We start from the raw sequence: 20,903 nt of genomic DNA, 5'->3' as shown, positions 1-20,903 counted from the left end.
AACTCAAACAAACATGCTCTAAACAAAACAAAACGAAAAACGGGCCGCTTTAGTAGTCTGGTTGTCGAGCAATGAGGCATCAAAGATTGGCATGTTTAAGCTGTGTTTTAGGCATTTTTGAGCATCTTTGCACAAGACACAGTATAAACTGTGTTAGCAATGGACTTTCAAAAGATACTGGACATTTTTTAGAGTGCCAAAGGACATAAAAAAGTAAAAATATAGTCTATCTATAATGCGCTAACAGAGTAAATGAACACAAGACAGCAGCGTTTAGCTGTGTTGCATACTTTTGTCAAGCCTATGGATATGAGATACATGTGACTTCTACCTTTTGGTTGCAATAATATAGCAAGTCTTGAAGAAGTCAAAAAATCGCCATGTTGCCCTTATGATGCCCTGAAGAAATCTTCATTTTTCATTAGCTGGAGATTTGCGAGCCATATAGACATTATTGATATGATATATCTTAGTATCAAATGTTTTTCTGGATCTATAAAGCATGTGTAAGGCGTTATATTTGCAAAAGTACTATAAAAAGTGTACGCTACTGCTCAAAAACAGAAAAAAAAGCATTTCTCAAAGATAACTCAATACTTTAGGAGCAAACATACCGCGTTCTTTACATCGTTCAATGTAATATAGCGTTGCCTACTGAATTTCTACACTTCTCTAATATCTCTTCTTTTTTGAGTACTTTTATTTCATCTTTTCTCTTAAATCTCTGATTTCTTGATTTCAATTGTTGTTGTAACATCAATTTAAATTCAACATTGTTGTTTGCATAACTTTAAGCGTGTTAAAATTTTAGCAGCCCTAACCACATTATAAAGTACCTGGCTATGAAATAGAACATTTTGACACAAAGTGTAAGTCTCCACTATATGAGCTCACAAATAAGGCCACACGTAGCTATGGTGTATTTATTTGCATTGATCAAAGCAAAGAGAAATTGAACGACATGTCAACTTTCATTTACTCTCGTTGGGAGCTTATTTGAGTATGTGCAACTATAGAACAAGAGCACTATAAGTATACAGACCTATTGGTTGTCTAATTGTGGATTTATTGACTGAAGCTATCATCATAGTCTCCCTCTTCTTTGTGTTTTTAGGCGTAGTTTCTGATGAAAAATACTCTTTATGACTTATTTGAAAATTGAAGAAGGATTCTATAACACACAATACATGTTGTGTTCAACAACGTTTTATGCATGTATACTTGTGTCACTATAAATACTTGCACTCCATTGCGTTTATATTTTGAACTCACTCCAGAAACTTCAACATCCTAAGCAATTAGTCAGAAGGCAGGGAACAACAAGATACAAAAAAAATGAAAGGTGCCTTTAGTTAGTTATTACCCTAAATATCCCTCAGTCAAAAATGGTCGCAGTATAAGTCGAAGAGATAAGATATCTAGCTTTAGCCATTGCTATCTCAGGCATAGCTACCTTGTTCTTTCATGAAACACTTCATGCTTTCTCTTCAAACGTCAGTCACTCCAATACTGAACTAAGTTTGAAAACGGCAGTCTTCTGTACAAGAAGCAGCGTATTAATCAAGAGTTTAGCATCTCTTTAGCGGATTGTAAGTATTTCATTCATTTTTACTTTATGGCTGCTAAAATCTCATCCCAAGCGTTAAAACCTACCAATTTTTTTTTGTTGATAGACATACCTTGATCATTTACTTCATACAACGTAGTCTTACATATGTAACAGGTGTAACAAGGGGAAAAAAGGGCTTGCTATCTTTAAAAAGATACATTATCTTATCTCCTAGTTAAATTATCGTGCAACTTTTTTAGTTCTGTTTTTTTTATAAGCTCCAGAGGTCTATAGGCATTACACAGACAAGGGATTTAAGAAAAAAAAGGGTGGGAATTCAACTTTCAATATGCAGAAAAATGAGAGAAAGCGTGTGTATATAAATGTTTGGCGATCACTGTGACTTGATTTGTGTCATTTTCTACCATTACCCACTTTATCTTGCAAGACGCTTTTCTCTTTATAAGACATAAAAGAAAAATAAGCCAAGAAATAAAATCGAGCATGTATCACGCTTTATGAATCTAATTCTTATTTTCCCAAGCTCAAATGCAACGTAATTAGCAAAAAAAATCGGCTCTATTCGTTCATTTAGGAAAATGTCATACTTTTTATTAGATGCGCCAATCAATGGCATAGCTTGGATACTATACTAACTATTGTCACACAACCCTGACGCTGTTGTGTTTTACTCATTCGTGCGGGTACTAACGGAACAAAAAAAGTTTATTCAGTTGAGAAAGACCATGTTCCAGTCATGATTGTCTTCAAAATAAGACTGATTAAGAAAGGATGCTACGATACCATCTTTGTTAGAAGAGTCCTCTATTTCCTCTTGGTTATGAGAACTAGTAACACTGGAGCAACTACTGTTACTACTATATGAGGGTGAGGATGATTTTTGATTCGGTAATAAGCGGTTTGCAGGATGACAATGATCTGGATACAGTTGAATCAACTCAACTTGGTTGTTTTTTGCCTCTTGACTCGACCTCAAAATTGCAGGTGTAGTAATAGCAAATGTAAGCGATGAATGTGTAGCGCTCGTTCGAACTGGTTGGGTTGGTGGATCTGATGACTTTATTTTGACTGATATTTTTTTCTTTAGCGTGAGTTCTTGAGCAGATTTTTTTAGCTTGTTATCTGGAACAGGAGCAGGTCGAATTTTCAATGGCGGTAAAGGGATAGAAGGAAATGAATTGAGAACTGGCAATGATACAGGAGGTGGCACTGTATCCAGCCAAGAAGCCCCATGTGTACCTTTGAGTGTATTGTTTTCTAATTCCAAATGAGATATGATGGATCTAAGATGTTGGTTTTCTTGGTATAACTTTGTGGTTGCGAGTACATGGCTGTCTTGAACATATTCGATTTTTTTTTCGAGTTCTTTGACATAACGTTCTTTACGTTCTCGAAAAGCTCGTTGTGCTGCTCGGTTCTGTACTTTGCGCCGTATTTTTAGGTCTTGATCATCACTTTCACTGGTCTAGAAAAAAAGAAAGGTGTTGGTATGTATGTACAAGTTGAATACACTGTACCTCTTCTGCCTCTTTGTATATGATTGCCTGTAAATGATTCTCTATAGAAGAATAAATCAAATGTTTATGGGCCATTTTGTCAACATACCATGGCTATAATTAGTATTAGTGATAGCATCTATTAATGCATATATATAGCTTTAGCCTATGGACAGTCAAATGGTGAACATCATTTACCACTATTTCTCTTTCGAGATATTTCTTGCTTCTGATTGGCGGAGAAAGAAGGATTCATGGTATTGGTCTTGAAGAGAGAAAGAGAAAGAAAAGTAGTGAAAATAAAACTATAAACTGAATTATTTATACAAGTGTGTATCTACGGGTGAATCCGTCATGTGTCTACTCGTTGATTCCCTTATATTATCATTGTATTTCTATTTTTCCTAGTGCTTGACGTGGTCTGAGGTTAGCATCTGTCACATCTCAGCAAAAAAACCGAATCCACACACACCCTATGTAATTTGTTTTCCGCCAGCGTTGTACGGATTAAATGAGATAATGAACAGATAAAAGTGTTCAAAGATCAATGCTACATTTACATGAATAAAAGGTACACAAGAATACCAAAAAAAAAAGAATATCCAATCAAATGTGACAATATCTATCGACTCACTTTATATATATTCATGTTGAGTTGTAATATCATCTCTATGGCTCGGCCTGATATTCCTTTTTGTTTTTTTTTGTTCATATGCTAAATATTACTCAAATAGGGAATCGAAAAGAAACATAAGGAGAATTATCCAGAAAGAATCGACATGTGTTGTTTCTGTTCATTCAAATAAGTGTTATAGATCTGTGCTACATTTCTACAGTGTATTGTTCTCAAACAGAGGATGAAGCGTGTGAATAAAATTATATAAAATGGATCTGAAAACCTTATCTATATTCTCTATGCTAAGCATAAAGTATGTCATTGTTGATTACATTTGATTTGCCCAAGAAAGAATATGAACATGCATCAAATAAACTATCAAATATTGTACTCTAACAAAGGCTCTATAGGCAGGACAAGTGTAGGATACGTCTTTTAGATCTTGTGCATGTACTTTGCTCTTGAAAATCAAAAGAAAAAAAAAGCAAAGCCATACGAAGCTTCAATATTGATAGATCCTAGTTGCGCTGTTCACTTTAGTGTGACTTTATCATTCTCGCTACAATGAAGCATGAGTTTTGCTGATGTTAACAAAGCTATTCAGTTCTGTCAATTAACCATATATAATCCATACAATTTCTAGCAAATGTATCGTAATTGTTCTGTTGTTAATTGAGAATTACCTTTTTTAAAAGAATACTTTGGTCTAAGAAAAAAGAGTCGTTTCATTTTGGAAAGATGTTTTTTTTATAAGAATGTTTCTTGAAATGAATATTGGACTGGACGAAATAGTTTCTTTGAAAAATATCGAGATGTACTACAACAACAACTCCAAGCAATCACTTTTTCAATGTATACGGAAAATCAACTCACATCTTTCTGAAATTTACATTTATGAAATGGATTGGAAAGTTTGTATAAAGCTAAAGCAAAGTCAAAGAGAGAAAGGGATTAACATGAATAGCTACAAAGCAAAAGCCTTGTAGTCAATATTATCGAGCGCGAGCAAATCTTGTCAAACAAAGATGTTCAAAGGCAGAAGCGAACTTTATGAGCATTCTTAATAAAAACTTTGTTACTTTTTACATGGAAAAATCCTTCTTTACAAAAGTAATTTATCTATTGAATTCTATTATCTTTTTTACAAGTACTATTGAAAATGGATGACTATTTAAAGATGCAAGTTACAATGACTTTGCAGAATATAGAAAGGGTCTTTTAGGGCTTTGATCACAAACGATTTTTAAGTCCTCTATGAATTTGATAAATCTTGGGGTATTTACGCCAAAATGGCCGCTGATTTTTTCTGGAGCGAACATGTTCTCCTTAAATTTGTCTAACCGAAAAAGTATGGCAGATTCTTTTATGCACTTAAACACAATTTAGAGTGTTTCTATCTTTGTATTACCAACTTGGCATCACAAATAGTTTTGCTTCATTAAAAAAACTATGCACCTAGACTATTAAGTGCTTGTAGATATAAATATAAAATGTGTGTGTGTGTGTGTGTGTGTGTGTTTTACAAATCACTAGTAAATTAAAAGTAAGCTTTTTTTTTCTTCCTTTTAAGAATATAGAAAAAACACCTTCGATTGTCAAACAATGACTGTCAAGAGGTTTTAATAAATATTAATTTTTTAAATTAAGGCTTTTGTGTTAGTCAATTTTTTGTTTTTAAATTAAGGAGTTGATATAGCTTTCAATTTGATGTTACACACTACTTAGTATCCTTGAAATGGCAACGATAATATCATTTCATTCAGACGCTTTGGTGTATCCTACACGTAGTTTTCAAATAAAGATACAGAAAATAAAATTAAGGATCTACCTTAAAAACCGCTAAAACCTGCATATAATTTCTTATTTATTTGTATTAAACTAAGCTTATTGTTATGATCTTTACCTCCTTAAAACCCGTTTTTTGGTGATACTACTTTTTATTTTAACCTTCTTATAATGAATTAAGGATTCTCTTCCTCCTTATTTTTATTTTTTTCATGAAAAAACTTGTCTGTAAAATAAAAGGTAAGCCAATTTTTTTTCTCATTCGTATTAAAAACACAAAAAGAATCTCGCATGAAAAAAGAAAACTCGTTGCAAAAAATCAATGAACTTTACAGGACAGGTCTCGGTTACTATCGTTCTCATGAATATCAGAATGCATACATGTTCTTTAATCTAGCTGCTGAGCACAATCACAAAGACGCTCAATATGTATTGGGCATTATGTATGGTCGAGGTAGAGGCGTTGATCAAGATATACAGCAAGCCGTACATTGGTATAAGAAATCAGCCGTCAACGGTAACCTAAAATCACATCATAATCTAGGTGTATGTTATCGAGACGGCATCGGTGTCGAAAAAGACGAGGTAAAGGCTCTTTATTGGTTTACATTGGCTGCTGAGAATGGTGATGTGGATTCACAGTATAGCACAGCTATCATTTACTACAAGGGATCTCAGCAAGACCATAAAATGGCTTATCTATGGTTCAAGATTGCTGCAGAAAACGACCATGTCATGGCTCAATATGCATTGGGACTCTTGCACTATTATGGCCATGGTGTGCCTCAAGATCTAAAGAAGGCATTTGTCTGGTTTGAAAGAGTGTCTGATAAAGAGGCGTCGGGAGACGCTTACGTCTACCTTGGACAGATCTATCTGGACCAGAAAGATACCGAGGCGGCGAAACAGGCTTACCTAAAAGCAGCTCTGAGAGGCAACAGTCAAGCTCAGTATAAGTTAGGTCAATTGTATGAATCTATTCATAGTAACCAAAGCGAAGCAATAGCTTGGTATAAAGCATCTGCTTCGCAAGGACATTGTGGAGCACACGTGTGCTTAGCTCAGATATACATACGGCAAGGTGCACTTGATCTAGCTATTCAGTGGTTTCAGAAATCACATCACGCCGGAAATGCAAATGAAGGTACATTATTACTTGAAGCACAGCAATTAGAAGAGAAACTAAAGACGGACAATCCTTGTGAAAAAGAAGGCCATATTTGGTCATGTAAGAATACCCAATTAACAAGCGATCATCATAGCACGTTATCAGATGTAACTTTATCAGATGAATAAATATTTATTATGAAGGCGGATTTGGTCTTGTGAGTGAATCATAAGTTGGCGGTAGCGAACTTGATAAGCCTTCTGCATTAGACACAGTACAATACGAGGGCACTTTACTCAAATCAGTACCTTGCCACCATAGATGGCTCTGTAAAGACGATTCTTGTTCTTCTGTCAATAGGCCTGTGTCAGGAATAGCAATCGACCTTGAGGATGATGATGGTTCACTGTGATTCTCAACTGTCTGAGTAGAAAGTAATCTTGTATCTGTTAAAGAAGACTCTGAATGTCTAACATGAGCTGAGTGACAAGCTTCATCGTAAGCAGGTAAAGACGTTGGCTCAATAGCTAGTGATTCCGACACAATAATCTGTACAGCACATCGAAGTTCTGAGATATGCCCATCTGCATTCGTTAATGAAATAACAAACTTGAGTCGATGACGGATACAGACCATGTCTGTCTTTGTATCTGCAAATATAGAAGGTGGTTTAGACGGTACAACAAGTTCCAATACACAATGCCAGTCATTGCCAGAATGAAATGGATGTTCGATACGCACAAGACGAACAATGCGTGTGTTCTTTTTGATGTGCTCATTCGCTGTATATGTAGAGTATTCTTTCAAGGATGCCATGATTGCATGGATTTTCAAGTTGGAAGCAACGGGTCGAATTTTGAATGAAATAGGAATAATCTCCTTAAATGCATATCGTTTGGAGGGAACAGAAATATCATATACGATCTTTTCAGCCCATTGATGATGGATTTCAAGTGATCTATAGCTAGGTGGAATGGATTGAATGATACGAATCAGTCGTTTCTTGACTGTGTTTTGAATGAAAGCAGGTCGTTCAATCATGGCCTTTAGACGATAACTAATGCTGCCTACATCAGATTCAAGTGACTGTGGTAGATCTGTCGGTAAACGCAATTCAAAGTTCCATTTGTGTTGTCCAGCACTGAGAACATGAGGCTTATTGTTGTTGTGAACAAAGTTCCAAACATGTGAGACAATGGTACGTTCCTGTTTATGTATTTGTTGGTGATGCCCTATGCCTAAGGCTAGTGATAGCATTACTAAATGTCTTGTCAAATTCTAAATACCTTCTGACCATGCAACCTTGATTGTGCCAATAAAAGACAGAGAAACTGATTTAACTTTGATGGACTCTGTAAGCACAAGTGTCAAGGATCCTTGTAAGAAGGATTGACCACACAAGACAATTTCATCGGATATAACATTGATTTTTAACTCGATGTTCTTATGAAAGGCTTGAATCATACACTATTTAAAAAAAAAACAAGTAAAAAAAAAAGCGTTTTTTTTCTTACAAGGTTTATTTTTATTCTATTCTCAGTGAAACGTTTCACATATTATTTTACCAACAAATGGAAGTTGAGAGATCAATCATTATAAAAAAAGAAAATATTTCGACTCTAAGGCCAATGCTTTTCATACAATGTCAATGAATAGTAAATACTAGAACAACAGTATTATTACCTCGGTCAACTAAATAAAAAAAAGGGGTGTAGAGGGTGAAAAGTCTAATTTATCATATTTGTGCCGAGAATTCCCCTCTTTTTAATAAACTTCAAACTATGGTTTTCAATGCGCATATATTGGTCTTTTTTTTTTCATTGTTATAAAACCAATAAAAATAAAAAAGAAAAGAAAAGAGAGGGAATCACAAGCCATTACACCCAAAATTGGATATGTTACCTTGCTTCTAATTTTATAATTTCGCTTTTTCTCATTTTTTTTTCTTCTCCTTTTTTTTTCCTCTTCTTCATCGAATGTCTCAAGACTCTCATCACTACTACAAAACTGATCCCTACCGAGCAACTAGAAAACAACCTAGTCCAGGTAAAAAGAGAAAAAAATAAACTCAAATGAAATGAAACTTATTCTTGAAGGCCATTATGAGCAACAGCAAGACTCTTATTCCAGTTCACCTTCAGAAAGCAGTACAACTCGTCTAGCCAATTCCCCTTCAGCCACACCTAAACACATGGAACCTGAATTCGAAACAGACGAAAGTTATGATTATTATTCTCAAGACCCTTACTCACCCCGAAACCCCAATAAGCCGAAAAAGAAAAAGCAGTATTATTATGAAGATCAAGAAAAAAGAGCCAATTCTTATTTGCCTTACTCTCATCATGCAAGAAACCCAAATCACCCTGTTGAACCTATCTATCTAGACGAAGATTTACCCAGTTTCAATTCACCTAACCATCACTCAAGACAAGTGGGTTCTATTCTACAAGACAATATTGTGATGGACATGATGAGCGATACCCCTTACGCACCTCCACAAGACTATGAACAAAAGACACAACAGGGCATGATCGAGACATTGCCTGTCAAAAAGAAGAAATGGTGGGCACAGTTGGGTATCAGTGGTCGAAAACTTGTATTTGCTGTGTTTGGGTTTATTATTCTGGTAGCCCTTATTTGGTATTTTGTCTGGCCTCGAGATCCTACATTGGCCTTTTTAGATGCTGGCTTAAAGGATGATACCACGGCTCATTATACCTCTACCTCAATGGAAGCTACCTGGAGTGTCAATTTCACTGTGAATAATATGGATAATTGGATTCCCACAAACATTCAGAATTTCGCTGTGAGTGTGATTGATGAGTCTACAGGTGAAGTGTTTGGCAGAGGAAACACAGGCCATCTTTCATTAAGACCTCGGGCCATAGATCAAGTGATCAATGTACCTATTTATATCAATATCACTCGAGATGCCACTAATCCTACACTTCGAGACTTGTTGAATGCTTGTTGGATGATCAATCAAGACTTGACTTCAAGCACACCTAAACAGAGTCTGAATATCAAATTTAGTGTAGTTTATTATATTGCTGGTATTATCTGGCACACAACATCGGTCTTTAGTCCACAGTCGTATTTCCAGTGTCCTTAATGTAAATAAATTAAAAAGTATGCATTCAAGATGTATTCAGTTTGTTTCATGGTAGCCTACTTGCCAAAGTTTGTTCTTTTTATGCATGTCTGTATTTCAAGCGGGTACCTTAATTTTGACTGTGATACACGGAAATCGCCTATTTAAATAACATAATAGTGATATGCGTGTGTCTATACCCTCTTTTTCTTTCTTTTCTTTAGGATGCCTACAGACACTGACCTTGACAGAATTACCCACTCACTTGAAAATACTTCTGTCAACGACACAAGTGTGTCCGCTAGTGGGTTCGAGTTGACTTTCTCTGCTACATTAGATGATGCCGAAAATCTAGAACAATTAGGACCTGTCATCAAGCATATTACAGAGACAGGCAAACAAACTGTCTTTCTCGATGCACTCGATGCTTTGATTCGTAAAAAAGATGGCGAAATTGAACGCATGTGTAACTCTCATTACCAGGTAAAGAAAAAACATCCATACTTGATGCATCCTTACAAGTCGTTAGGAATTTGTCCATGCGGTGGATCAATTACTCAAAGTGAGACAAGGATCCATTGAGCTAAGAAGAAAACTAGCTGAAGTCAATCAAGCATTACAATCCCGTGGTACACGATGGGCAGAAAAGGTACTAATGCATAACGTAAGCACTATATTTACTTTTGATAGAAACGCGAGTTGACGAATGCCAGAAAAGTACAACAAAATGTAGAAGATGCTATTGAATCACTTCAGTCTTGTCTGGTCGTGCTTGAATCAGCCAACAAGGTCAATGACCAACTTGAACATAAGCGGTATTATGCTGCTCTCAAGACACTGGATGGACTTGAACAGGATCGATTAGGACAAACAACGCAATATACCTTTGCCAAAATGCTTGTTCAAGGTGTGCCTGTCATGCAAAACAACATCAAAGCCACTGTCACTATTGAACTTAAAGAATGGTTGGCTAGGTAAAGCTAAAAAAGAGAGAAAAAGAAGATGGCCTAGGGCTGATTGTTGTTAGAGTCCGTGAGATATCTCGAGAAATAGGCCATTTGGCAATGCAGCGTATGCAGGAAAGACAAGAGCGATGGCGGTCAAAGACAACAGAGAATCCAAAGCTCAAAAACCTTCAGCATCATCAAGTCAATTCTGCTATTGAGATGGTAGTCAATGAAGGCCTTGAAAGTAGGTCCTGTGGTGTAGTTGGCATGTATTAACCCATAGGATAGCGAGTATCTTGGATGAAGTCAATATTGACTTTGAGCCCTTATACAAGTGTATTCATGTCTATGATACACTAGGCAAACGAAATGAATTCAAGACATCGTATTCAGAAGACAGAAGAGCACAGGCTAATTTGGCATTGTCAACACCTATCAATTTACGTGATGGTAACCTCACTACCTTTGATTTCTTGTTGCGTGATATTGTAGGCTTCTTTATTATTGAACATATGATATTGCACAACACAACCGAGTTTAGAAGTCAAGCCGAAGTAGATGGTTTATGGGAAATGGTGACTGGCAAAGTCATTTTGGTTGTCTCTGAAAGTCTAAAGGGCTGTAAAGATCCCGAATTGTTCTTGAGAATCAAGTTTTCACTTTTGATCTTTATTCAGACATTAGAAGGATTTGATTATTCAGTTAAACCATTACAGGAAACACTCTTGACACTTTTCCAAAGATACTCGGAATTGTTGATCAATCAATACAGTGAAGTGTTTGAAAAGGCAAGTAAGAAATAGTCAAGTTAATAGGCTTATACAGAATAGATTGTTCAAGAAGACGAATGTATGCCAATGACAGTAGAGAATGAAGAAGAATTAAAAGAAGTCATGCAATATACCCGATTTCGACCTGATAGAGAATTCATTAAACGCTACGGGTAAGTTGTGCTTTAGTTTTTCAATTGACTTACAACCTACTCAGCTTCCCTCTTCGTTTGCCATTTTCCAAAGTGTTCCCGACATGTTGTCGAGATGTGAGTTTCTTTGTACATCAATTCTACCAATTCGCAGAAGGATTCAGTCAAACACACGGTGAAATGGACGATATTCTCAAGAAAGCAGTCGACAGTTTATTGATTCAGAAAGTCAATGCTATCTTACTCAAGAAACTTCAATCGACCAACTTGTCTCAAATTGTGCAGATTATTATCAACATTGAGTACTTTGAGTCCACTTGTCCAGACTTTGAAATGTTATTGATGGAAACCCGCTCTTTTCATCGTTCAGGCCATATTCATCTCAAGGCAACACCTACCTTTAAAGACACTCGACATAAGGCAGAAAAACGCATTTTCGAACTGGTAAATTCAAAATTAGATGAATTCTTGGAACTGTTTGAATACGATTGGGAAACAGAAGAGATTCAAAATCAACCTAGTCCCAACTTACAAGACTTGGTGACCTTCTTAACCAATGTGACAAACGCTGCTTTACTTAATTTACCAGAAACAATCAAGAGTTTATTGTATTTTGATGCATTGGAACATTTAAGCCAGAGCATGAAGGGACTGATATTGGGTGCAGATCGATATATTTCTGAAATTGCTCTCAGTAATTTTGATACCGATGTACGGTTTATTGAAGATTTTGTCAAGAGTTTAGGTGATCCTACAGTGATGGACACCTTTGTGGAATTAAGACAATTGTTGGATTTAGCTATTGTGTCTAATAATCCAGAAGAATATTTGACACCTCAGACTAGAAATAAGAAATACAATCGATTGAATGGACGTGATGTGGTTACCTTGTTTGAAAAGTAAGTAAATGAATAAGACAAGTGCGTTTTTATATATATATATATATGTGTTTGTGTAGGGTATTAAAGGCACCTTTGGCTATAAATACTGTCTTGGGCCAAAAAGAAAGAATGCGAAGAAAAGAAATGGAAAATGTAGCAAGGTAAAAAAAAAAAAAAAAATACTGTATGACTTTTGCTTATTTCTCTGTTTCTATAGAGTGTTGCGATCTGCTCCTATTGGCAATTTTCGAAAATAACAATAATAATAATAATAAAAAGATCTTTATTCCATCTTTTTCTTGAGTTTGTCTAATGCTTTTTGTGCTCTATCGATGCCTGCTAAATCTGCTCTCTCAAATCTTGTTTTAGCATCTTCCAATCGACCTACAGCTTCATAAACACAACCAAGATTATATTGTACTTCACCATCCAATGGATTGAAATTAGAGGCTTGTTCAAGGTGTTTGATAGCACTGGCTGTATCCTTAAGCATTAAATAGCCTGAGGCAATGTTGGTATGAGCATCTGCTGAATTAGGTGTGTATTCCAAAGAACGTTCAAAGGATTTGATAGCATCCTTGTATTTACCTATCATTGGCTAAGTAAAAGAATAGGTTCCATTGCAAACAACTCTACCCATTTGAAAATAACAGACACCAATGTTGAAATAGCCAGCACCACTGGGGGCAATTTGTACACTCTTGTGATAACTATGCATGGCCTACATCATCATAAGCATAGTCAACAAAATATGTTACCATACCATATCAATAGATCCCTTGTTCATATAGTCAGATCCAATCTTGATTTGTTCTTCTGCATCAGCAATACGATCAAACTTGGGAACATTGACAAAGAATGCTATAATAAATCAGTGTATGAGGTAGCATGACAAGACACTCACTTCTCTTAGGAACAACAGTCATTCTTGGTAGCATAGTGCGTGCACTAACACGTACTAAGGGTGTTGTAGCTATTCTTCTCAACAAATGAGTCATGATTGAACAAACTTGAAAAAAAAAACTGAATTTGCGTTCTACACTGAATGGAAAAAAAAAATTCGTGTGGAAAAAAACAAGCAAAAATTAGGCGCTAGAAATTAAGCAGAGTATGAGATATAAGACTATAAGGAAAAGCAGAGAATAGAAGGATAACATACATTAACCAGTATATGCAAAATATTGACACGGATACGAGCAGGTAGTTGAATACCACTCTATCTTCTCATTGCATGCATACTACTATACACTATGACCAACCAATACCAAGCTGTCATAGATGCCAAAGGCTGCACCACCAAATAGTAAACTATATTATCTTAAACTAAACATCTCAACAAATTACCAATAAAGGATTGAGCGCGTTTAAATATCATCCTGGCATATGAAAGGGCTTTTGAATCATGATACCTTTATTTCTGGGTTTGAATGATAAAAAACTGGGCCAATTTTTAAAAGCGCATTCTATCTGTCTTAAAACTCATTTTAAAATGGACAGTGTTTCTTGTTTTTTTAACATACAGAACATATCCATTGATTTAAAAACTCTATAGACTATGTAAGCAAGACATTTGCTTCCAGGAAAAAAAAAGCATGTCATCCTGCTTTGTTCATCCTCTGATCGCAACAATGCTCTTTCTCTTTGCAATTATCTCCATGAAAAACTAGCCGGAGGAAATTTTTTCGTTAAGCCAATATAATACCAGGAGTTTTTTCACCTGCTTTTTATTGCCGAGAAATATCAATACAAATCTATACAATCATATGTTAATCATCCACATCTTTTTCGAATGATTTATCAGCAGTAACTACAAGATTTCTGTGTGTAAGTATTGCTTAAACTCTCTTTTAGATACATATATTTTTGTGTCACTGTTTGCAAGTTTAATAGCGAAACCAATCAGTATTTGTCCAGAAATACAACGGGTTTCTTTTTAACTTCCAACAAGTATTTAATGGGATATGCTGTAAAGCAATTTGTGCTTACAATGATAGTCTTGGCTCGTCTTGCTTTGATATTGATTATTGTAGACAAAGACCAAAGCCTAAAAATAAGATGGCCTAAAAGAAACACCTTGAATAACCAGAGATTTAGCTTAGACATACCCTATAGTTTTTGATGAAATAACAAGCAAAACTATGTTGTACTTGAGTTTATTTTTAATGACAACATGTAGAGAGCAGCCATGTTTATTTTTGCATCTGTTTTTAAAGCATACAAAATGATCAATCAGTTTCTTGACTCTTTTCAGTACCAGCTTGTTTATCTTATGCTTCTTAACATTAAAATCACACTAAAAAAAAAACTAAGTGATCCAAACTGATGAAATAAAAAAAAAGGGAGGGGGGCATTGATTATGATAAATAATGAAGTAAAAAAGACCTACCATGAATTAGGCATTATGTCAATCACAAATAAACAAATAGGTCACATGCTGCTGACAAGAGCATTGTTTAGCAACAGGTATGGTAATATTCACATGCAAATAAGTCAAAACATTAGGCGTATTGACTTACAATGGCGTCTTTCGGGCTCTGAACTTAAAAGTTGTTACTGCACAAAAAAAAAAGATGCGTCTAGAAAAGTTACACAAACGCGCGAGTAGCATGATTTTTCTTAAACGCGTTTATAGTAAGGAACGAAAAAAAGAAAGAAAGAAATAAAGAGCAAGAGAGATATAAAGCTATAAAGTAAATGGTATGTATTGAAAAATAGAATACAAGACTGAATCATCTATACAAAAGAAACAGAATACAATAAAGAAACACAAAAGAAGTTATCTGCGTAGTTTATTTGCATTGTATTGTCTGTATTTATTTGTCAACATTTTTATTATTTCTTCTCCCTTTTCTTTTGCTCTTTCTATCAATCAAATGGAGAACCAAAGTAAGTCAGGCTATCATGGTCATCAAAAAAACTTAAAAGAATGATAGATCCACAATCATTATCAAGGGCTGATCGTGCTGCAACTTGGAGACGACAAAGTTTGTTGTCTCGTCAAAATAGCGGTTTACAACAAGGTAAGTTTAGGTACAAGTGACATTTGACTCACTTGTTTACTAGCTACTGGTTATAAACAACAATCTATCGACAGATGGTTGTGTACTACAGAAAGGGACATGCCTATCATTCAAGAACCCACTTTTAATCCCTTTGCTGGTCCTAGCCAACCATTCAGAAATGAACAACCACAAATACAGCAACAAGGCAAGTAAAATACCCTATAAGAAAGATGACTTATATATATATATTTTTTTTTGTCAGACATGAGGCGCTACCATCCTTATGCAGGATTTAACCTTCCTTCTCCAGGTCTACATTCATCTCAACTTGGTATTCCTGGCTATTGTAACAACTATGGTGCTGATTGGTCTGGCTTTGTACCAATGACTTCTGAACAAGCTTCTTGGGGTCCTTTAAAGACAAGAGATGCTAATCTGCCCTTGTCGCCTATGGACTCAAAAACCTCTTGGTCTAAAGTTGTCAAAGGAGAAACCTCAAGTGACTATCATCCTATTCAAGCAATACAAAGCCCTGATCTGAGGCCTACCGTACCTATGGATACCTGTGCTAGTGTGAGTGATAATAGCAGCACAACTAGATACATTACAGACTCTATTTCTTACATGGCAAACAATTTACAACTGGATACTTCTGGCCCTACTCAAACAAACTATACTGTGGTCAAAGTAACCAATGTAAGTAACCAAAAAAAAAAGACTCCCCTCTCTCTATTTATAACAGGACTGAATTAACTTTGACTAGTTCCCTTGGGATGTAAATGCTGCTACGATCAGACAGGCCTTTGAGAGAAGTGTTTACTTTGATATTCCCTCTGAATTACCCCAATGTGTTCATGTAAGTAGAGATACCCCCCTATAGACTAATAAGTTGTATAGATCATGATGGATACCAAGTCTGGTAAGACCCTCGGTACTGCCTTTGTCCAAATCATCTCCAAATCCAAGGATAACCTGAGAAATGTGCTCAAGAGCTTGTCTTTGGGGCATGCTCAGTGTCCTCGTCGGGCTCAGTTTTCACCCTCAAGTCAAGATGAGCTTTGTCGTACACTGTTTCAAAACTGGAAAGGTGATTTCCACCACGGTGTACCTGTTTTGCCTGTGTCGACTACAGTCCATGAGATGATGACTCAAAAACCTGTTTTCTTTATCAACCAAAAAGAACTTCAGGCCTTGTTGAATGTCTGTCGTAACTTTAAGGTGAATTATAATCGACGATGTTCTGAAAGACCCTTTGAATACCTGATTTCTATCATTATGCATATGCCATGGAATCATCCTAAGACTGTGACAACAACTCAACGGGATATCATTTATGAATGCTATAAGCTTGCTACAGGTAAAAAAAAAAAAAATGAATGCTATACTTATCTCTATTAGGTGCCTTGTTTGAACATATGTCTAAAGCAATGCATTCCTTTGAAGATGATATCTTACTTCGCTTTGTTCGTGCTGGTATCTTGTGTGATGGATTTACTTATAAGCAAAAAAATGATATTTTACACCATGCGTAAGTCTCTAGAAAGATGAAATACTTTTGACTGACATACATTCTAGTCAAATGGATTGTCCTAAAGACTTGGTATCCTATGTTCAAGTACCAGCCATTTTAAACAACTCTGAATTTACTACGCTTTTACGCATGTAAAATTTCATTTTATATAAATATATATATATATGTATGTATAAAGAACAACAATAACAACAAAAGAAACCTTGTTAGCATCATAATGATGAACTTTATCAATAAACTATCTGTTATGCAAGCATGATGATACTGATTTATTAAAGTAAAAAAGAAAGAAAGAAAGAAAGAAAGAAATGATAGATGAACTAAATCACTCTCTTTTAAGTGCTTAAAAAGAATAAAATCAATAATGATCCAAACATCAAAAGGCTAGGATAACTATGAGAAGCATCAGAAATAGGTGGAATGGTAGGAGAAGCTATCGTACGCGTAGTACTGGCCATCATACTTGTCAGGTTTCGACTCACAGTTGGCATTGAAGTTGTTAAACTAGTTCTTGTGGTTGTTACAATAGGTGCTACAGTAGTAGGTACAACACCTGGCGTAACTGTGGTCACTGCGCTGAGTACGGGTGGTTGAGCAGTGCCTGGTGGTTGAGGAGGCGTTGGAGGTTGAGGTAATCCTGGTGATGGATTAGGTGGTGTAGGTGGTGTAGGTGGTGTGATAGGCGTAGGGAAACCTGGAGGAGGTTGAGGTGGAGTTGGAGGTTCTGGAGGAGGAGGAGCTTGAAGTATTTGTGGTTTAGCAGGTGCTTGAGCTATTTGTGGTGGTTCAGCAGGCACTTCATTCGCTTGTATTGGAGGAACAACAGCAGCAGCCTGAACTGGAGCAGGTGCAGCAGCTTGAACTGGTACAGCAGCTTGAATTGGAGCAAGAGCAGCATTCACCTGAGGCAAGGAAACACTTTCAGGTATAGCAGGGATAGCAGAAAGTTGAGATAAAGCCATTACAACGTTTCCAGCTGAATTGGGTACTGCTGCTTGAGGAGCAGCCTGAGGAAGCATGGCAGCAGCAGCTTGAGGTTGAAATGTTTGTGGAACAGTGTTTTCTTGTATTGCAGGTACATTCAATTGCTGAAGTGCATTTGAAAGGGCCAGTGCAGGATTGACAGGCTGTTCACTCAGATATTTGAGTATGTTTTGAACAGCATCATTTGTACTTTGACCTGGTATTTGCGCAGCAGTAAAAGCAGCTAAAAGCAAAACAATACTAAATCGAATTGTATACATGTAGAAGTATAAAGAAAGAGAACTTAAAAGAAAGAAAGGTCATTTTTATATATATAAGATGTTCTATAACAAGTGATATACAAGGCCATGTTTGAATCACTCTTTTGTATCATTATCAGTACTAAGAAATCATGTTAAATCAATGCATCATCATTTATGCGTCATTTACTGTAAAGGATCTCCATGTTGATCATATTCAGGTGTTACCTCAACCATAGGCATACCAGCACACCTGTTAAGTTTAGCTATGATAAACTTTATGACACACACACACACACACACACACACACACTTTTACCTTAAAAATAAGCGAACAAAAGGACTACATTCGATTTGATGTTGACTGGCTTCACATTGATATTGTACCATTTCATATAATTTGCATTTATCTGGGGTATATAACTGTGTCATCTCATGTCGTTTTGAATGGGCGTAATGAGCCATGAAAAAGAAGAGAGGAAAGAGGTATGGATAGAGTCACACAAGCAAAAAAAAAAAGACCAGCTATTATACATGTATAACTGTCAGGGGGCCATTTTTTTTTTTTTTTTTTTTGGGTATCTATTTTCGATGGCTCATCAGTTTCGTACACTACTCGATCTATGCCGTAGACGTGGTTTTCTGTACCAATCAGCTGAAATCTATGGTGGTTTACGTGGCGCTTATGATTATGGACCATTAGGTGTCGAACTTAAAAAAAATATTTTGAATTCATGGTGGCGTCGCCATGTCTATTACCGTGATGATGTCGTTGGTATTGATACGAGTATTATCACACCTCATCCTGTCTTGAAAGCATCAGGCCATGTCGATGAATTTACTGATCTATTGGTCGACTGTACGCTCAGTAAAGAACGATTCAGACCTGACAAGGCACCTGCACTCACACTGGATAAGCGTGGACGTATCCCTATTGCAGCACCCGATAAGACGACAGCTTTGGCATGGAAAAAGAAACTTGAAGAACAAAACATAAAAATAACCATGGAAGGAAAGCAATTGTTATTACAGCCTGTCCATGTCGTTCAGCCAACACTCACACAGACGGGTAAAATCGTACTAGAGACAACCACTCAAACACCATTTGAAGTGGCCTATCATGGCTATGTTGAACCCAACTCCAATTCGCCTTTCTTGACAGACAGTAGACCTTTTAACCTGATGTTCAAGACATTCCTGGATCCTATTGATCCCATTGATAAAGTGATCCAAACCACCTTGAAAGAAAAAGACACAACACAAGTACGACACGCTGTTGACCAAGTCCTTAGACCGAGTACAGTCTACCTTCGACCAGAGACAGCACAAGGTGTGTTTGTCAATTTTGAACAAGTGGTGCGTACCATGAAGACAAAACCACCTTTTGGTATTGCTCAAGTAGGCAAGTCATTTCGAAATGAAATTCGATTAGAGCATGGTATTTTCCGTACGCCTGAGTTTGAGCAGATGGAACTCGAGTATTTTGTTGCACCTTATGAATCCCAACAGTGGTTTGAATATTGGCGTAAAGAAAGATATCAGTGGTGGTTAGAACACGCTTGTCACCCAGAGAACTTTAGACAGCGTGATCATGGTCAGCATGAAATGGCACATTATGCCACAGGATGCACTGATGTCGAATACAATTATCCTTGGGGATGGGGTGAAGTAGAGGGAGTAGCTCATCGCGGTAATTATGATTTGACACAGCATGTACAAAACACAGGTGCCAATTTCTATGTGGAAGATCCTTCTTTGCCTGAAAAGAAATACATGCCCCATGTCGTTGAGAGTTCGTGTGGTTTGAATCGTGCCATGCTGGCTTATTTATGTGATGCGTTCCATCAAGTACAGGAAGAAAAGGGTGCTCGTTATGTGCTTAAGCTTCATCCTCGCTTGGCTCCTATTAAATGTGCTGTTATGCCCTTGACAGGCAAAGAAGAATTCAATCCATTGGTCCAAAAAGTAGCTAAATCACTTAGACGCCATGGTTGGTATACAGTGGTTGAATCACAGAAACTCAAGATTGGCAAGCGTTATTATCGTCATGATGAAATTGGTACACCTTGGTGTGTGACAGTAGACTATCAAAGCCTAGAAGATGAGACTGTCACTGTACGCGATAGAGATACTGGTGAGCAACAAAGACTGCATTGGAAGCAAATACAAAGATTTATTGGTGATCAACTGATGGAGGACATGTAAATAATAAACTAGGCTAAATCGTCATCATCAAAGTCATCATCAAAAGCTAAATCATCTAAGTAACCTAATCAAGTCATGTCATCACTTACTTTGAAAAAACTTTTGATGTACAATTGTCTTTTCCATATGCATTAACAATGCCACTGATTCACTCTTTTCATCACCTACTTCACCCCAGCTATGAACAGGTGACGCGTCCAATCGAGCGAATTCACCTTGTTGTCTGTAGATGGGTGTATTGGACATTCGTGAAGTACTTGCAGTCATGAAGTCATCATGAAATCCTTTGCTTTCTTCTCGCTGACGAGTCATGTCTTCATCTTCTTCCATTTCTTCTACATCCATCACTAGATCGTCATCTTCCATTTCTATCTTGTATGACTTGAGGTTATCATGTCTAATTCTACCTACCTTCACTGTAAGTATCCCACTTGTTTTCTTCCATTGTTTATTTTAAAAAAGAAAAAGAGGATTATGCAACGCACCATGGTCTCCTTTCAAATAAAACTCAGAAAAAAGTTTTTTT

At 36.5% G+C, this 20,903-nt stretch overlaps 11 protein-coding genes across 11 annotated transcripts; 5 read left to right on the top strand and 6 right to left on the bottom strand.

Moving 5' to 3' along the window:
• Positions 1 to 2,017: 2,017 nt before the first annotated feature.
• Positions 2,018 to 3,342, bottom strand: B0P05DRAFT_641694 (uncharacterized protein). The gene is made up of 4 exons (XM_051583784.1): positions 3,265 to 3,342; positions 3,176 to 3,205; positions 3,088 to 3,128; positions 2,018 to 3,035 (listed from the first exon to the last, which is right to left on the bottom strand). The coding sequence occupies exons 1-4, from the start codon at positions 3,320 to 3,322 to the stop codon at positions 2,280 to 2,282; spliced, it is 885 nt and encodes a 294-aa protein (XP_051429951.1). The 5' UTR covers positions 3,323 to 3,342; the 3' UTR covers positions 2,018 to 2,279.
• Positions 3,343 to 5,679: 2,337 nt separating this feature from the next.
• On the top strand, positions 5,680 to 6,763 carry B0P05DRAFT_518736 (uncharacterized protein; the record flags this gene model as incomplete). Its single annotated transcript, XM_051575728.1, has 2 exons — positions 5,680 to 5,707; positions 5,751 to 6,763. 2 exons carry the CDS (start codon positions 5,680 to 5,682, stop codon positions 6,761 to 6,763), a joined length of 1,041 nt encoding a protein of 346 aa, XP_051429950.1.
• B0P05DRAFT_562940 (uncharacterized protein) lies at positions 6,756 to 8,044 on the bottom strand. Its single transcript, XM_051580657.1, has one exon. It carries the CDS (start codon positions 7,830 to 7,832, stop codon positions 6,771 to 6,773), a length of 1,062 nt encoding a protein of 353 aa, XP_051429949.1. The 5' UTR covers positions 7,833 to 8,044; the 3' UTR covers positions 6,756 to 6,770.
• A 390-nt stretch (positions 8,045 to 8,434) lies between these two features.
• Positions 8,435 to 9,803, top strand: B0P05DRAFT_562938 (uncharacterized protein). The gene has a single exon (XM_051580656.1). The coding sequence runs from the start codon at positions 8,653 to 8,655 to the stop codon at positions 9,685 to 9,687; it is 1,035 nt and encodes a 344-aa protein (XP_051429948.1). The 5' UTR covers positions 8,435 to 8,652; the 3' UTR covers positions 9,688 to 9,803.
• Positions 9,804 to 9,891: 88 nt separating this feature from the next.
• On the top strand, positions 9,892 to 12,438 carry B0P05DRAFT_480256 (exocyst complex subunit Sec15-like-domain-containing protein; the record flags this gene model as incomplete). The annotated part of the gene is made up of 7 exons (XM_051575117.1): positions 9,892 to 10,149; positions 10,196 to 10,315; positions 10,357 to 10,640; positions 10,694 to 10,857; positions 10,902 to 11,389; positions 11,444 to 11,556; positions 11,601 to 12,438. The coding sequence occupies 7 exons, from the start codon at positions 9,892 to 9,894 to the stop codon at positions 12,436 to 12,438; spliced, it is 2,265 nt and encodes a 754-aa protein (XP_051429947.1).
• Positions 12,439 to 12,604: 166 nt separating this feature from the next.
• Positions 12,605 to 13,508, bottom strand: B0P05DRAFT_562931 (uncharacterized protein). Its single transcript, XM_051580655.1, has 4 exons — positions 13,321 to 13,508; positions 13,180 to 13,277; positions 13,053 to 13,137; positions 12,605 to 13,004 (listed from the first exon to the last, which is right to left on the bottom strand). Exons 1-4 carry the CDS (start codon positions 13,412 to 13,414, stop codon positions 12,700 to 12,702), a joined length of 582 nt encoding a protein of 193 aa, XP_051429946.1. The 5' UTR covers positions 13,415 to 13,508; the 3' UTR covers positions 12,605 to 12,699.
• Positions 13,509 to 15,284: 1,776 nt separating this feature from the next.
• Positions 15,285 to 17,084, top strand: B0P05DRAFT_600555 (uncharacterized protein; the record flags this gene model as incomplete). Its single annotated transcript, XM_051583235.1, has 8 exons — positions 15,285 to 15,302; positions 15,350 to 15,436; positions 15,480 to 15,623; positions 15,681 to 16,114; positions 16,182 to 16,274; positions 16,316 to 16,775; positions 16,817 to 16,946; positions 16,994 to 17,084. The coding sequence occupies exons 1-8, from the start codon at positions 15,290 to 15,292 to the stop codon at positions 17,082 to 17,084; spliced, it is 1,452 nt and encodes a 483-aa protein (XP_051429945.1). The 5' UTR covers positions 15,285 to 15,289.
• Positions 17,085 to 17,216: 132 nt separating this feature from the next.
• Positions 17,217 to 18,192, bottom strand: B0P05DRAFT_562927 (uncharacterized protein). Its single transcript, XM_051580654.1, has one exon. It carries the CDS (start codon positions 17,966 to 17,968, stop codon positions 17,285 to 17,287), a length of 684 nt encoding a protein of 227 aa, XP_051429944.1. The 5' UTR covers positions 17,969 to 18,192; the 3' UTR covers positions 17,217 to 17,284.
• B0P05DRAFT_562925 (uncharacterized protein) lies at positions 18,193 to 18,761 on the bottom strand. The gene is made up of 2 exons (XM_051580653.1): positions 18,492 to 18,761; positions 18,193 to 18,425 (listed from the first exon to the last, which is right to left on the bottom strand). The coding sequence occupies exons 1-2, from the start codon at positions 18,635 to 18,637 to the stop codon at positions 18,359 to 18,361; spliced, it is 213 nt and encodes a 70-aa protein (XP_051429943.1). The 5' UTR covers positions 18,638 to 18,761; the 3' UTR covers positions 18,193 to 18,358.
• A 2-nt stretch (positions 18,762 to 18,763) lies between these two features.
• Positions 18,764 to 20,377, top strand: B0P05DRAFT_480232 (glycyl-tRNA synthetase; the record flags this gene model as incomplete). Its single annotated transcript, XM_051575114.1, has 1 exon — positions 18,764 to 20,377. The coding sequence occupies one exon, from the start codon at positions 18,764 to 18,766 to the stop codon at positions 20,375 to 20,377; it is 1,614 nt and encodes a 537-aa protein (XP_051429942.1).
• On the bottom strand, positions 20,335 to 20,889 carry B0P05DRAFT_562920 (uncharacterized protein). The gene has a single exon (XM_051580652.1). The coding sequence runs from the start codon at positions 20,741 to 20,743 to the stop codon at positions 20,459 to 20,461; it is 285 nt and encodes a 94-aa protein (XP_051429941.1). The 5' UTR covers positions 20,744 to 20,889; the 3' UTR covers positions 20,335 to 20,458.
• Positions 20,890 to 20,903: the final 14 nt, after the last annotated feature.

This window comes from Gilbertella persicaria, assembly GCF_025201335.1.
Source record: "Gilbertella persicaria strain CBS 190.32 chromosome Unknown B0P05scaffold_66, whole genome shotgun sequence".
Taxonomy (NCBI): Eukaryota; Fungi; Mucoromycota; class Mucoromycetes; order Mucorales; family Choanephoraceae; genus Gilbertella; species Gilbertella persicaria.
This window is presented reverse-complemented; position numbering and strand designations above follow the sequence as displayed.

Bases quoted from the DNA above. Each gene is read 5' to 3' on its own strand.
- B0P05DRAFT_562927 (XM_051580654.1), bottom strand. From the start codon at position 17,968: ATGCTTCCTCAGGCTGCTCCTCAAGCAGCAGTACCCAATTCAGCTGGA.
- B0P05DRAFT_562920 (XM_051580652.1), bottom strand. From the start codon at position 20,743: ATGGAAGATGACGATCTAGTGATGGATGTAGAAGAAATGGAAGAAGAT.
- B0P05DRAFT_562931 (XM_051580655.1), bottom strand. From the start codon at position 13,414: ATGACTCATTTGTTGAGAAGAATAGCTACAACACCCTTAGTACGTGTT. The intron at 13,138-13,179 runs GTATGGTAACAT...ATGATGATGTAG, and splicing joins ACAAGGGATCTATTGATATG to GCCATGCATAGTTATCACAA. The intron at 13,005-13,052 runs GTAGAGTTGTTT...AGCCAATGATAG, and splicing joins TGTCTGTTATTTTCAAATGG to GTAAATACAAGGATGCTATC.
- B0P05DRAFT_562940 (XM_051580657.1), bottom strand. From the start codon at position 7,832: ATGCTATCACTAGCCTTAGGCATAGGGCATCACCAACAAATACATAAA.
- B0P05DRAFT_562938 (XM_051580656.1), top strand. From the start codon at position 8,653: ATGAAACTTATTCTTGAAGGCCATTATGAGCAACAGCAAGACTCTTAT.
- B0P05DRAFT_562925 (XM_051580653.1), bottom strand. From the start codon at position 18,637: ATGGCTCATTACGCCCATTCAAAACGACATGAGATGACACAGTTATAT. The intron at 18,426-18,491 runs GTAAAAGTGTGT...TAAACTTAACAG, and splicing joins TTTGTTCGCTTATTTTTAAG to GTGTGCTGGTATGCCTATGG.
- B0P05DRAFT_641694 (XM_051583784.1), bottom strand. From the start codon at position 3,322: ATGAATCCTTCTTTCTCCGCCAATCAGAAGCAAGAAATATCTCGAAAG. The intron at 3,129-3,175 runs GTATGTTGACAA...ATTCTTCTATAG, and splicing joins TAATACTAATTATAGCCATG to AGAATCATTTACAGGCAATC. The intron at 3,036-3,087 runs GTACAGTGTATT...CTTTTTTTCTAG, and splicing joins TATACAAAGAGGCAGAAGAG to ACCAGTGAAAGTGATGATCA.